The sequence below is a fragment of the Tachyglossus aculeatus genome, chromosome 6 (assembly GCF_015852505.1).
Source record: "Tachyglossus aculeatus isolate mTacAcu1 chromosome 6, mTacAcu1.pri, whole genome shotgun sequence".
In the NCBI taxonomy this organism is placed as follows: Eukaryota; Metazoa; Chordata; class Mammalia; order Monotremata; family Tachyglossidae; genus Tachyglossus; species Tachyglossus aculeatus.
In genome coordinates, this window is record NC_052071.1 from 35,051,450 (window position 1) to 35,064,860 (window position 13,411).

Genomic DNA, 13,411 nt, shown 5'->3' on the forward strand with positions numbered 1-13,411 from the left:
AGGGCAGTTGGGCCTCGTGAGGCACGCGGAAGGAGTCGCCATGGTAAGCCTGCAGGGGGGGGGTAATAGTAATAATAATTATAACAATAATAATAATAATAGTATGTATTAAGCGCTTACTGTGTGCCGAGCACTGTTCTAAGCGCTGGGGTAGAGAGAAGGTGAGCAGGTTGTCCCACGTGGGACTCACATTCTTCATCCCCATTTTACAGATGGGGGAATTGAGGCCCAGAGAATAATAATAATAATAATAATAATAATGGCATTTGTTAAGCGCTTACTATGTGCCGAGTACTGTTCTAAGCGCCGGGGGGCTACAAGGTGATCATGTTGTCCCACGTAGGGCTCATAGTCTTAATCCCCGTTTTACAGATGAGGGAACTGAGGCCCAGAGAATAATAATAATAATGATGGCATTTGTTAAGCGCTTACTATGTGCCGAGCCCTGTTCTAAGCGCTGGGGTGGATGGTGATCAGGTTGTCCCACGTGGGACTCACAGTCTTCATCCCCATTTTCCAGATGAGGGAACTGAGGCCCAGAGAATAATAATAATAATGATGGCGTTTGTTAAGCGCTTACTATGTGCCGAGCATTGTTCTAAGCGCCGGGGGGCTACAAGGTGATCAGGTTGGCCCACGTGGGGCTCATAGTCTTAATCCCCGTTTTACAGATGAGGGAACTGAGGCCCAGAGAATAATAATAATGATGGCGTTTGTTAAGCGCTTACTATGTGCCGAGCCCTGTTCTAAGCGCTGGGGTAGATAGAAGGTGAGCAGGTTGTCCCACGTGGGACGCACAGTCTTCATCCCCATTTTTCAGATGAGGGAACTGAGGCCCAGAGAATAATAATAATAATGATGATGGCATTTGTTAAGCGCTTACTATGTGCTGAGCACTGTTCTGAGTTCTGGGGTAGATAGACGGTGATCAGGTTGTCCCACGTGGGACTCCCAGTCTTCATCCCCATTTTACAGATGAGGGAACTGAGGCCCAGAGAATAATAATAATAATAATGGTGGCATTTGTTAAGCGCTTACTATGTGCCGAGAACTGTTCTAAGCACTGGGGTGGATGGTGATCAGGTTGTCCAACGTAGGGCTCATAGTCTTCATCCCCATTTTACAGATGAGGGAACTGAAGCCCGGAGAATAATAATAATAATAATGATGGTATTTGTTAAGCACTTACTATGTGCCAAGCACTGTTCTAAGCGCTGGGGGGCTACAAGGTGATCAGGTTGTTCCACGGGGGGCTCACGGTTTTAATCCCCGTTTTACAGATGAGGGAACGGAGGCCCAGAGAATAATAATAATAATGATGGCATTTGTTAAGTGCTTCCAGCGTGGCTCAGTGGAAAGAGCCTGGGCTTTGGAGGCAGAGGTCGTGGGTTCAAATCCCGGCTCCGCCAATTAGCTGGGGGACTTTGGGCAAGTCACTTCACTTCTCTGGGCTACAGTTATGTCATCTGTAAAATGGGGATTAAGACTGTGAGCCCCCCCGTTGGACAACCTGATCACCTTGTAACCTCCCCAGCGCTTAGAACAGTGCTTTGCACATAGTAAGCGCTTAATAAATGCCATCATTATTATTATTGTTATCCCCATTTTACAGATGAGGGAACTGAGGCCCAGAGAATAGTAATAATAATAATGATGGCATTTGTTAAGCACTTACTATGTGCTGAGCACTGTTCTAAGCACTGGGGTAGATAGAAGGTGATCAGGTTCTCCCACGTGGTACTCACAGTCTTCATCCCCATTTTACAGAATAATAATAATAGTAATGACGGCATTTGTTAAGTGCTTACTATGGGCCCAGCACGGTTCTAAGCGCTGTGGGGGATACAAGGTGATCAGGTTGTTCCACGGGGGGCTCACAGTCTTCATCCCCACTTTCCAGATGAGGTAACTGAGTCCCAGAGAAGTCAAGTGACTTGCCCAAGGTCACCCAGCTGACAAGCGATGGAGTCGAGATTCGAACCCACGACCGGGCTCTTGCCACTGAACCACATTGCTTCTCAACCGGGGTCACCCTCCATGTGGGGGGAGGGGGCGGGGTAGGGTCCCACGCCAACACGGAAAACTTCCCGGGAAGTTTCCCTGAGAAGCAGCATGGCTCGGTGGGAGGAGCCCGGGTTTGGGAGCCCGAGGTCGTGGGTTCTAATCCCGTCTCTGCCAACTGTCAGCTGGGTGACTGTGGGCAAGTCACTTCACTTCTCAGGGCCTCAGTGACCTCATCTGGAAATCAATCAATCGGTCGTATTTATTGGAAAATGGGTATGAAGACTGTGAGCCCCACAAGGGACAACCTGATCACCTTGTAACCCCAGCGCTTAGAACAGTGCTTCGCACATAGTAAGTGCTTAACAAATGTCTCTACATGTTGCCAACTTGTACTTCCCAAGCGCTTAGTACAGTGCTCTGCACACAGTAAGCGCTCAATAAATACGATTGATTGATTAACTTCTCTGGGCCTCAGTGACCTCACCTGTACAATGGGGATGAAGACTGTGAGCCCCCTGTGGGACCACCTGATCACCTTGTAACCTCCCCAGGGCCTAGAACAGTGCTTGGCACATAGTAAGCGCTTAATAAATGCCATCATTATTATTATTATTCTCTGGGGGTGTTGGTGGCAGCAGCCTGGCCCGAGGGTGAGGGGTTGTTTGGGGTGGAAGTCCAAACAAGTCCGGGCGCCACCGTGCACAGAGGACCTGAGGGCTTGGAGAAACCCCCCTGGAGAAGTAAACTCCCTGTGGGCAGGGAACTTGTGTCTTCCAATTCTGTTACGTTGTACTCTCCTGAGCGCTTAGTACTGTGCCCTGCACCTAGTAAGCGCTCAATAAATACACACCGCCAATATGTATGATCGAATGAATGAAGCAATCATATGTATTGAGGGCTTACTGGGTGGAGGGTACCCTAACCGACACATTTGTTCATTCAGTCGTATTTATTGAGCGCTTACTGCGTGCAGAGCACTGTACTAAGCGCTTAGGAGAGTACCCCTGCCCACAACAAGCTTGCAGGCTAGAGACGAGCTGATCGATTGATGGGCAGATTGTGTAAGTGAGGAGCGTTTCCGGGCTGGCCCGCATGTGGCATCCGTTCACTTCTCTGGGCCTCAGTGACCTCATCTGTAAAATGGGGATTAAGACCGTGAGCCCCCCATGGGACGACCTGATCACCTTGTAACCTCCCCAGCGCTCAGAACAGTGCTTTGCACATAGTAAGTGCTTAACAAATGCCATCATTATTATTATTATTAAAAGTGGCGGATCGGGGATTAGAATCCAGGTCCTTCTGACCCCCAAGCCCGGGCTCCATCCACTAGGCCCCGCTGCCCTTTCCCAAGCTGCCGGTACGGTGCTCCGCACACAGTAAGCGCTCAACTTGTACTTCCCAAGCGCTTAGTACAGTGCTCTGCACACAGTAAGAGCTCAATAAATACGATTAAATGAATACATATATGTGTGTGTGTGTTACATATATGACTCTATATATACCTGTATATATGTTTGTACATATTTATTACTCTATTTTACTTGTACATATTTATTCTATACATATTTATTCTATTTACTTAATTTTGTTAAAATGTTTTGTTTTGTTGTCTGTCTCCCACTTCTACATTGTGAACCCGCTGTTGGGTAGGGACCTTCTCTAGATGTTGCCAACTTGGACTTCCCAAGCGCTTAGTCCAGTGCTCTGCACACAGTAAGCGCTAAATAAATATAATTAAATGAATGAATACATATATGTATGTGTATATATATATCTGTGTGTGTTACATATATGACTCTATATACCTGTATATATGTTTGTACATATTTATTACTCTATTTTACTTGTACATATTTATTCTATATATATTTATTCTGTTTACTTTATTTTGTTAATATGTTTTGTTTTGTTGTCTGTCTCCCTCTTCTAGACTGTGAACCCGCTGTTGGGTAGGGACCGTCTCTATATATTGCCAACTTGGACTTCCCAAGCGCTTAGTACAGTGCTCTGCACACAGTAAGCGCTCAATAAAGACGATTGAATGAATGAATGAATCTGTTCACTTCTCTGGGCCCCAGTTCCCTCATCTGTAAAATGGGGATGAAGACCGCGAGCCCCCCGTGGGACAACCTGATCACCTTGTAACCTCCCCAGCGCTCAGAACAGTGCTTGGCACATAGTAAGCGCTTAACAAATGCTATCATTATTAGTATTATTATTATTATCCATTTGCCGAGTGGACGCCTCCCCGTCTCCCCCGTCTTACCTCCTTCCCTTCCCCACAGCACCTGTATATATGTATATATGTTTGTACATATTTATTACTCTATTTATTTATTTTACTTGTACATATCTATTGTATTTATTTTATTTTGTTAGTATGTTTGGTTTTGTTCTCTGTCTCCCCCTTCTAGACTGTGAGCCCACTGTTGGGTAGGGACCGTCTCTCTATGTTGCCAACTTGTACTTCCCAAGCGCTTAGTCCAGTGCTCTGCGCACAGTAAGTGCTCAATAAATATGACTGATTGATTGATTAAGGGGTCGTGCCCCCGGCTCCTCGATCAGATGTGGGACCTGAGAACCTTGAGCCATCAGGACCGCAGCTGGTGCCGGTCTCGGACTCTCGTCTTTTTCCGCAGTTGCGCCGCGAGGCCCGCCAACGCCGGGAGTACCTGTACCGCAAAGCGCAGGAAGAGAAACAGCGCACCATTGAAGAGAAAAAGGAGAGAGTCAAGAAAGCCTTAGATGGTACGGCGGGCACCCCGACACACACACACACACACAGAAAATATCTCGCTCTCCATCCATCCAGACTGAGCCCCCTTTTCCCTCTCCTCCCCCCCAACCTCCTTCCCCTCCCCACAGCACTTGTATATATATATTTGTTCCTTCCTCTCCCCCTCGTCCCCCTCTCCATCCCCCCATCTTACCTCCTTCCCTTCCCCACAACACCTGTATATATGTATATATGTTTGTACATATTTATTACTCTATTTATTTATTTATTTATTTTACTTGTACATATCTATTCTATTTATTTTATTTTGTTAGTATGTTTGGTTTTGTTCTCTGTCTCCCCCTTTTAGACTGTGAGCCCACTGTTGGGTAGGGACTGTCTCTATATATTGCCAATTTGTAATTCCCAAACGCTTAGTACAGTGCTCTGCACATAGTAAGCGCTCAATAAATATGATTGATGATGATGATGATGATAATAATGAGAGCATTAATGTTCTAAGCGTTGGGGAGGTTACAAGGTGATCAGGTTGTCCCCCGGGGGGCTCACAGTCTTAATCCCCATTTTACAGAGGAGGTAACTGAGGCGCAGAGAAGTTGGGACTTGCCCAAAGTCACCCAGCTGACAAGTGGCGGAGCCGGGATTTGAACCCCTGACCTCTGACTCCAAAGCCCGGGCTCTTTCCACTGAGCCACGCTGCTTCTCCGCTTACTGTGTGCAGAGCACTGTGCTAAGCGCTTGGGAAGTACAAGTTGGCAACATATAGAGCCAGTCCCTACCCAACAGCAGGCTAACAGTCTAGAAGGGGGAGACAGACAACAAAACAACACATATTAACAAAATAAAATAAATAGAAGAGTAAATATGTACAAGTAAAGTAAATAGAGTAATAAATCTGTACAAACGTATATACAGGGGCTGTGGGGAGGGGAAGGAGGCAGGACGGGGGGGATAGGAAGGAGGGGGCTCAGTCTGGGAAGGCCTCCTGGGGGAGGTGAGCTCTCAGTAGGGCTTTGAAGGGAGGAAGAGAGCTAGCTTGGCGGATGGGCAGAGGGAGGGCATTCTGAGCCAGGAGAAGGACGTGGGCCGGGGGTTGATGGCGGGACAGGCGAGAACGAGGCACAGTGAGGAGGTTAGTGGTGGCAGAGGAGCGGAGGGTGCGGGCTGGGCTGGAGAAGGACAGAAGGGAGGTGAGGTAGGAGGGGCGAGGGGATGGACAGCCTGGAAGCCCAGGGGGAGGAGTTTTTGCCTGATGCGTAGGTTGATTGGTAGCCACTGGAGATTTTTGAGGAGGGGAGTAACGTGCCCAGAGTGTTTCTGCACAAAGACGATCCGGGCAGCGGCGTGAAGTATAGATTGAAGTGGGGAGAGACAGGAGGATGGGAGATTGGAGAGGAGGCTGATGCAATAATCCAGTCGGGATGGGATGAGAGATTGAACGAGCAGGGTAGCCGTTTGGATGGAGAGGAAAGGGCGGATCTTGGTGATGTTGCGGAGGTGAGACTGGCAGGTTTTAGTGACGGATCGGATGTGAAGGGTGAACGAGAGCGGAGTCGAGGATGACACCAAGGTTGTGGGCTTGCATATATTTGTACAGATTTATTACTCTGTTTATTTTACTTCTACATATTTACTATTCTATTTATTTTGTTAATGATGTGCATCTAGCTTTAATTCTGTTTGTTCTGACGACTTTGACAACTGTCTCCATGTTTTGTTTTTTTGTCTGTCTCCCCCTTCTAGACTGTGAGCCCGCTGTTGGGTAGGGACCGTCTCTCTATGTTTCCGACTTGTACTTCCCAAGCGCTTAGTCCAGTGCTTTGCACACAGTAAGCGCTCAATAAATGCGATTGAATGAATGAACGAATCCATCTATCCATCCATCCATCCATCCATCATCCATCGCCCCATCCCAGGAGCTCCCAGACGGAATAGCCAACCAAGGGCCGAGCCGGGGTGCAGATGTCCGCCCCGACCGTGCTCAGCCTCTTTAACCTGATTCATGCAGGGAAAAATCCCCCCGGGAATAATAATAATAATGATGGTATTTGTTAAGCGCTTATTATGTGCAAAGCCCTGTTCTAAGCGCTGAGAGGATACAAGGTGATGAGGTTGTCCCACAGGGGGGCTCACAGTCTTAATCCCCATTCTACAGATGAGGGAACTGAGGCACAGAGACGTTAAGTGACCTAAGGGAAGATCAGAGAGGTTCAAGCTGAACCCTGCCAGGCCTAGATCAGTCAATCAGTGGTATTTGTTTGATCACTGACTATGTGCTAAGCACTTGGGAGAGTACAGTATGACAGAATTAGCAGCCCATAATGAGCTTGATCCCATCGATGACCATTGTTTTCCCATTCAGTGGGGACTGTACGGCTACCAAATTGAAAATGAACCTAGCCTAAACATCGTAGCCTGAATCTTCCTTCTGGATAGCGCCGCAGTGCTCTGCCATTGTCTCCTGGGTTACCAAGGCCGGCTCGCTCGCTCATGCGTCGCTCAGTGGAAAGAGCCCGGGCTCTAGAGTCAGAGGTCCTGGGTTCAAATCCCAGCCCCGCCAACTGTCAGCCGTGTGACTTTGGGCAAGTCACTTCACTTCTCTATGCCTCAGTTCCCTCATCTGTAAAATGGGGATGAAGACTGGGAGCCCCCCGTGGGACAACCTGATCACCCTGTAACCTCCCCGGCGCTTAAAACAGCGCTTTGCACATAGTAAGTGCTTAATAAATGCCATCATCATTATTATCCCCAGCTCGTGCTGTAGGGGTTGGGCAGGATTAGGCTCCATTCGTCCATTCATTCAGTCGTATTTATTGAGCGCTTACTGGACTCCACACAGCGCAGACCGGCCCAGTCTGGGTCAGATTCCAACACCAATTTCGGAGGAGAGGGAGGAGTCCCAGCTCGGGGCTAACACTACTGTAGTTGTTCGCTCACGGTGGTTGCTCCTGTGGACTGGAATTTTGCTTTGGAATGAAACCCCGTGAGCCCCGTAGGTTGACTGGAATTTTGCTAGTTCATAGAAGCCGTGTGGTCCAGTGGTTAGAGCACGGGCCTGAGAGTCAGAAGGACCTGGTTGTAATGCTGGCTTGGCCACTTATTTGCTGTGTTACTTCACGTCTCTGTACCTCAGTTTCCTCAACTGTAAAATGGGAATTAATAATAATAATAATAATGTTGGTATTTGTTAAGCACCTACTATGTGCCAAGCACTGTTCCAAGCACTGGGATAGATACAAGGTGATCAGGTTGTCCCACGTGGGGCTCCCACCGTTCCCATTTTCCAGATGAGGCCACCCAGTGAAGTGACTCGCCCAAAGTCACACAGCTGACAAGTGGCGGAGCCGGGATTAGAACCCACGACCTCCGACTCCCAAGCCCGGGCTCTTTCCACTGAGCCCCGCTGCTTCTCTGTGAGCCCTAAGAATTAGGGGCTAATTAAGCCGTAATTAAGAATGTGAGTCCTATGTGGGGCAGGGACTGTGTCTAACCTGATTACATTGTGTCTGCCCCAGCGCTAAGTACCGTGCCTGGCACATAGTAAGCTCTTAGATACCACAATTAATCAATCAATCAATCGTATTTATTGAGCGCTTACTGTGTGCAGAGCACTGTACCAAGCGCTTGGGAAGTCCAAGTTGGCAACATATAGAGGCAGTCCCTACCCAACAGTGGGTTCACAGTCTAAAAGGGGGAGACAGAGAACAAAACCAAACATACTAACAGAGTAAAATAAATAGAATAGATATGTACAAGTAAAATAAATAGAGTAATAAATATGTACAAACATATATCCATATATCCAGGTGCTGTGGGGAAGGGAAGGAGGTAAGATCGGGGGATGGAGAGGGGGACGAGGTGGAGAGGAAGCAAGGGGCTCAGTAATTATTATTATTGTTATTAATAAAAGAAGTGTCAGGGACAAGTGGACCACTTCTAGGCCATTTGGGTTCACTAGTTGGTGCTGCGTTTTCTGGACTAGACACTGGGGTCTCACGGTTTCCCTCAGATGATAATAATAATAGTAATAATAATAATGGTAGTTAAGTGCTTACTATGTGCAAAGCACTGTTCTAAGCACTGGGGAGGTTACAAGGTGATCAGGTTTTCCCACAGGGGGCTCACAGTTTCAATCCCCATTTTACAGAAGAGGTAACTGAGGCCCAGAGAAGCGAGATGACTTGCCCAAAGTCACCCAGCCGACAGTTGGCGGGGCCGGCATTTGAACCCATGACGTCCGACTCCAAAGCCCGGGCTCTTTCCACAGAGCCCGGCTGCTTCGCTAATAGGCTGGGTTCGAGACCACGACTCCGCCGGGAAATCTGTGGACTCGACTGGTGCTCGGGGCCCTGAATGGACTCGAGACAGCCAGTTCGGTTGGCTCCCGAACCCTCTCGTTCAGATGGTGCCGAAGTGGAAGTGCTTAGGTACCGGGAAAACTGTGTTTCAGAGAGGAATTCTGTGCGCTGCCACTTTGCCACCAGTGTTGTCAAACCCAGTGTAAGTAGAGACTAAGGCAGATTGATCCGGACTCTGGATTTTTGGTCGGGGCAGAGCACAAACAGGAGCGTGCAGGGCCCTGGCTGGGCTGCGCCTGCCTCTTCCCAGCTCAGCTTTGACCCTCCTCCCCTACAAGCTTGGGAATTTGGAGGGTGGCAGAGAAGGGGGAAGGTGCTGCCCGGCTTCTGTCAAGGCGAGGGCGGCCCGAGTGGGTGGGGATGGGGTCCTCAGCTCACCTCCTTCTGCTTCTCTCTACAGAAAATCGGCTCATCCCCTCCGAGCTCCGGAAGGAAGCTTTGGCCCTGCAGGAGGCCTTGGAGTTTGATGACAAAGGTGGAGAAGGTGAGGAAGGAACAGTAGTGGGAGAGGGGGAGAAGAAGTAGGGACCCAATTCCCTGTTCTGGAAGGAAGGAAAATGCTCATTTGGAAGGTGACCAAGGATTGGGGTTTTGTTCGAGCAGAGCCTTGCGATCTCATTTACTGCTCCCTCTCCTCCTGTCCCCACGCCCCCCGTCCCCATTAATTGTCCCCTTCCCCTCTCCCAGGTGTGTGCAGCCATGTGGAGAAGGTGAGGAAGGAACAGTAGTGGGAGAGGGGGAGAAGAAGTAGGGACCCAGTTCCCTGTTCTGGAAGGAAGGAAAATGCTCATTTGGAAGGTGACCAAGGATCGGGGTTTTGTTCGAGCGGAGCCTTGTGGTCTCATTTGCCCCTCCCTCTCCTCCTCTCCCCATGCCCCCCGTCCCCATTAATTCTCCCCTTCCCCTCTCCCAGGTGTGTGCAGCCATGTGGACGATGAATACCGTTGGGCCGGAGTGGAAGACCCCAAGATCATGATCACCACCTCCCGAGACCCCAGTTCCCGCCTCAAGATGTTTGCCAAGGTGGGGAAAGCAAGCTGGGAAATTTGGGCCACTCGTCCACTGTGTGACCTTGGGCAAGTTACCTCACTTCTCTGGGCCTCAGTTACCTCATCTGTAAAATGGGGATTGAGACTGGGAGCCCCAGAGGGGACAGGGACTGTGTCCCCCATGATTTGCGTGTATCCACCCCAGTGCTTAGTATAGCGCCTGTCACGTATTAAGCGCTTAAATACCACAATTATTATTATTATTATTCCGCCCGTTGACTCTCCCCAGCCTATGCTGGTCTTCTTGATCAGGGGCTACCAGGTGCCTAGTTGTTCCAAAACGGACCAAGGAGATTGGCGTGACTTTTTCTCCCCCACCTCCTGCAGCGTGGCTCGGTGGAAAGAGCCCAGGTTTTGGAGTCAGAGGTCATGGGTTCAAACCCCTGCTCTGCCACTTGTCAGCTGTGTGACTTTGGGCAAGTCACTTCACTTCTCTGGGCCTCAGTGACCTCATCTGTAAAATGGGGATTAAGACTGTGAGCTCTTCGTGGGACAACCTGATCGCCTTGTAACCTCCCCAGCGCTTACAACGGTGCTTTGCACGTAATAAGCGCTTAATAACTGTCATTATCATCATCATCATCATTAATTTCTCTAGGCCTCAGTTACCTCATCTAAAATGGGGATTAAGACTGTGAGCCTTTCGTAGGACAACCTGATCACCTTGCAACCACCCCAGTGCTTTGCACACAGTAAGCGCTTAATAAATGCCATTATTATTATTCTTATTATTACACACTTGGACACCTGCTTTAATGACTGTGGTATTTCAGCGCTTACTAAGTGCCAAGCACTTTATGTACTAAATGCTGAAGTAGAGACAAGATAATCCGGTCAGACGCAGTCCCTGTCCCTCATGGAGAGTTCACAGTCCGAGGGGAACGGGCCTTGAATCTCTGTTTTACAGACGAGGAAACGGAGGCCCAGAGAAGTCGCTCGCAGTCACACAGCAGCTAGATGGCAAGGCCCCCTGCCATCCCTCGACCTCGGGCAGAGGGGAGGCGGGGAGGGCACAGATTTGACCGGCCCGCCCTCCCTCATTCTGACTGTAAAGTCCAAACTCATCTAGAGACAATCCAGACCATCCCTTCTTGGCTGCTACCGCCTCTAGGCTCGCTGTGGGCAGGGAAAGTGTCTATCAACTCTGTCGTGTTGTACTCTCCCAAGTACTTAATACAGTGCACACAATAGACGCTTAATAAATACCACCGATGGCTTGCCACCCCAGATAACCCCTTGTGATAACCCCTGAACCCACCTGAAGTTAATATAGTCATCCTGGTTGGCAAAGGTGATGAGGCGGTGGCTGTCTTCCGTGGGCACCGGGAACAGATACTTAAGGATGCTGGAGACCTGAGAGCGGAGAAAGAGGGGGAGAGGCAGGGTGGAGTCACACACAGTCAGAATGAGGGAGGGCGGTCCCTCTGCCCGGGGTCGAGGGATGGCAGGGGTCCCTGCCATCTAGCTGCTGTGTGACTGCGAGCGACTTCTCTGGGCCTCCGTTTCCTCCTCTGTAAAACAGAGATTCAAGGCCCGTTCCCCTTGGACTGTGAACTCTCCACGTGGGACAGGGACTGCGTCTGACCAGATTATCTTGTCTCTACCCCCATAAGAACGCCCATCCTCCGGCCCCCGGGTCCGTGCTCTTTCCGTGTTTTACCGCTCTCTCTCTCCTGGCCTGGCATCCAGGAGCTGAAGTTGGTGTTCCCAGGGGCGCAGCGCATGAATCGGGGGCGACACGAGGTGGGCTCGCTCGTCCAGGCCTGCAAGGCCAACGGCGTCACCGACCTGCTGATGGTGCACGAGCACCGTGGGACGCCTGGTGAGTCAGCCCCGGTTTGGGGTAGGGGGGCCCAACCGGGGCTGCCCAGGAGCTTCATCCTTGGCCCCCTCAGATCCCAGGCCTGGCAGGGCGGGGTGTCCGCCCGGGGGTCCAGCGGAAGCCCTGGCGGTGGTACCGCTGCCATCCCAGGGGACCGAGGCGGTGGGACTTGGGGTCGGGGTAGGGGGCGTTCCCTTGAAAGGTCTTCCCCAGGCCAGGAAGCGACTTGGGGAAAAAGCCTCCCCGGATGTCGGGAGGGGGCTGGAATAACCTACTTCTCCATCGCCAGTCGGGCTCATCGTCTGCCACCTGCCCTTTGGTCCTACGGCCTATTTCACGCTCTGCAATGTGGTGATGCGGCATGACATTCCAGATCTGGGCACTATGTCCGAGGCCCTGCCCCACCTCATCCTGCACGGTTTCTCCTCCCGCCTCGGGCAGCGGGTAAGTCTCCCGGCGGCTTCCCTGCCCCGGCCCCGGCCCACCTTCCGAGAGATTTAGGATCAGTGCCCTCACCTCCCTGCGGTGGGGCCGGAGCTGCGGCTCTGTGACTCCACCCTGCCTCTCCCCCTCTTTCTCCACTCTCAGGTCTCCAGCATCCTCAAGTATCTGTTCCCGGTGCCCAAGGAAGACAGCCACCGCATCATCACCTTCGCCAACCAGGATGACTATATATCCTTCAGGTAGGTTCAGGGGGCTCAGCCCTCCTGTCACAAGGGGTTATCTGGGGCGGCAAGCCATCGGTGGTATTTATTAAGCGTTTACTGTGTGTGCTGTGTTGAGTACTTGGGAGAGTACAACACGACGGAGTTGGTAGACACTTCCCCTGCCCACAACGAGCCTAGAGGCGGTCGCAGCCAGGAAGGGATGGTCTGGATTGTCTCTAGATGAGTTTGGACTTCAAAGTCAGAATGAGGGAGGGCGGGCCGGTCAAATCTGTGCCCTCTCCCCCTCCCCTCTGCCCGGGATCGGTGGCGGGGGGCGGTAGCCTCTGTTCAGGAAGTATGGGAATGGCTGGGAGGCAGGTTCCTGGCTTCTCTTCTAGCCGCAGCCCCTCGCATCATCTTCCCCCGTCCTTCTCCCTGCGCCTGCCTCTCCTCCCTACAGGCACCACGTGTACAAGAAGCCCGATCACCGCACCGTGGAGCTGTCCGAAGTGGGGCCCCGGTTTGAGATGAAGTGTGAGTCTCTCTAATGATAATAATAATAAATAATGATGGCATTTATTAAGCGCTTACTATGTGCAAAGCACTGTTCTAAGTGCTGGGGAGGTTACAGGGAGATCAGGTTGTCCCCCGGGGGGGCTCACAGTCATAATCCCCATTTTACAGATGAGGGAACTGAGGCCCAGAGAAGTTAAGTAATAATAATAATGATGATGGCATTTATTAAGCGCTTATTATGTGCAAAGCACTGGGGAGTTTACAAGGTCACACAGCTG

At 50.6% G+C, this 13,411-nt stretch overlaps 1 protein-coding gene across 1 annotated transcript in view; it reads left to right on the plus strand.

Moving 5' to 3' along the window:
* The window catches only part of IMP4 (IMP U3 small nucleolar ribonucleoprotein 4), a 13,921-nt gene continuing 510 nt past the window's right edge, over positions 1–13,411 (plus strand). Inside the window, exons 1-8 of the mRNA XM_038747874.1 lie at positions 1–43; positions 4,644–4,752; positions 9,500–9,583; positions 10,013–10,122; positions 11,838–11,970; positions 12,260–12,414; positions 12,559–12,653; positions 13,078–13,151. Coding sequence (XP_038603802.1) covers positions 41–43; positions 4,644–4,752; positions 9,500–9,583; positions 10,013–10,122; positions 11,838–11,970; positions 12,260–12,414; positions 12,559–12,653; positions 13,078–13,151 — 763 coding nt within the window. The 5' untranslated portion in view covers positions 1–40. The remainder of the gene's footprint in view (positions 44–4,643; positions 4,753–9,499; positions 9,584–10,012; positions 10,123–11,837; positions 11,971–12,259; positions 12,415–12,558; positions 12,654–13,077; positions 13,152–13,411) is intronic.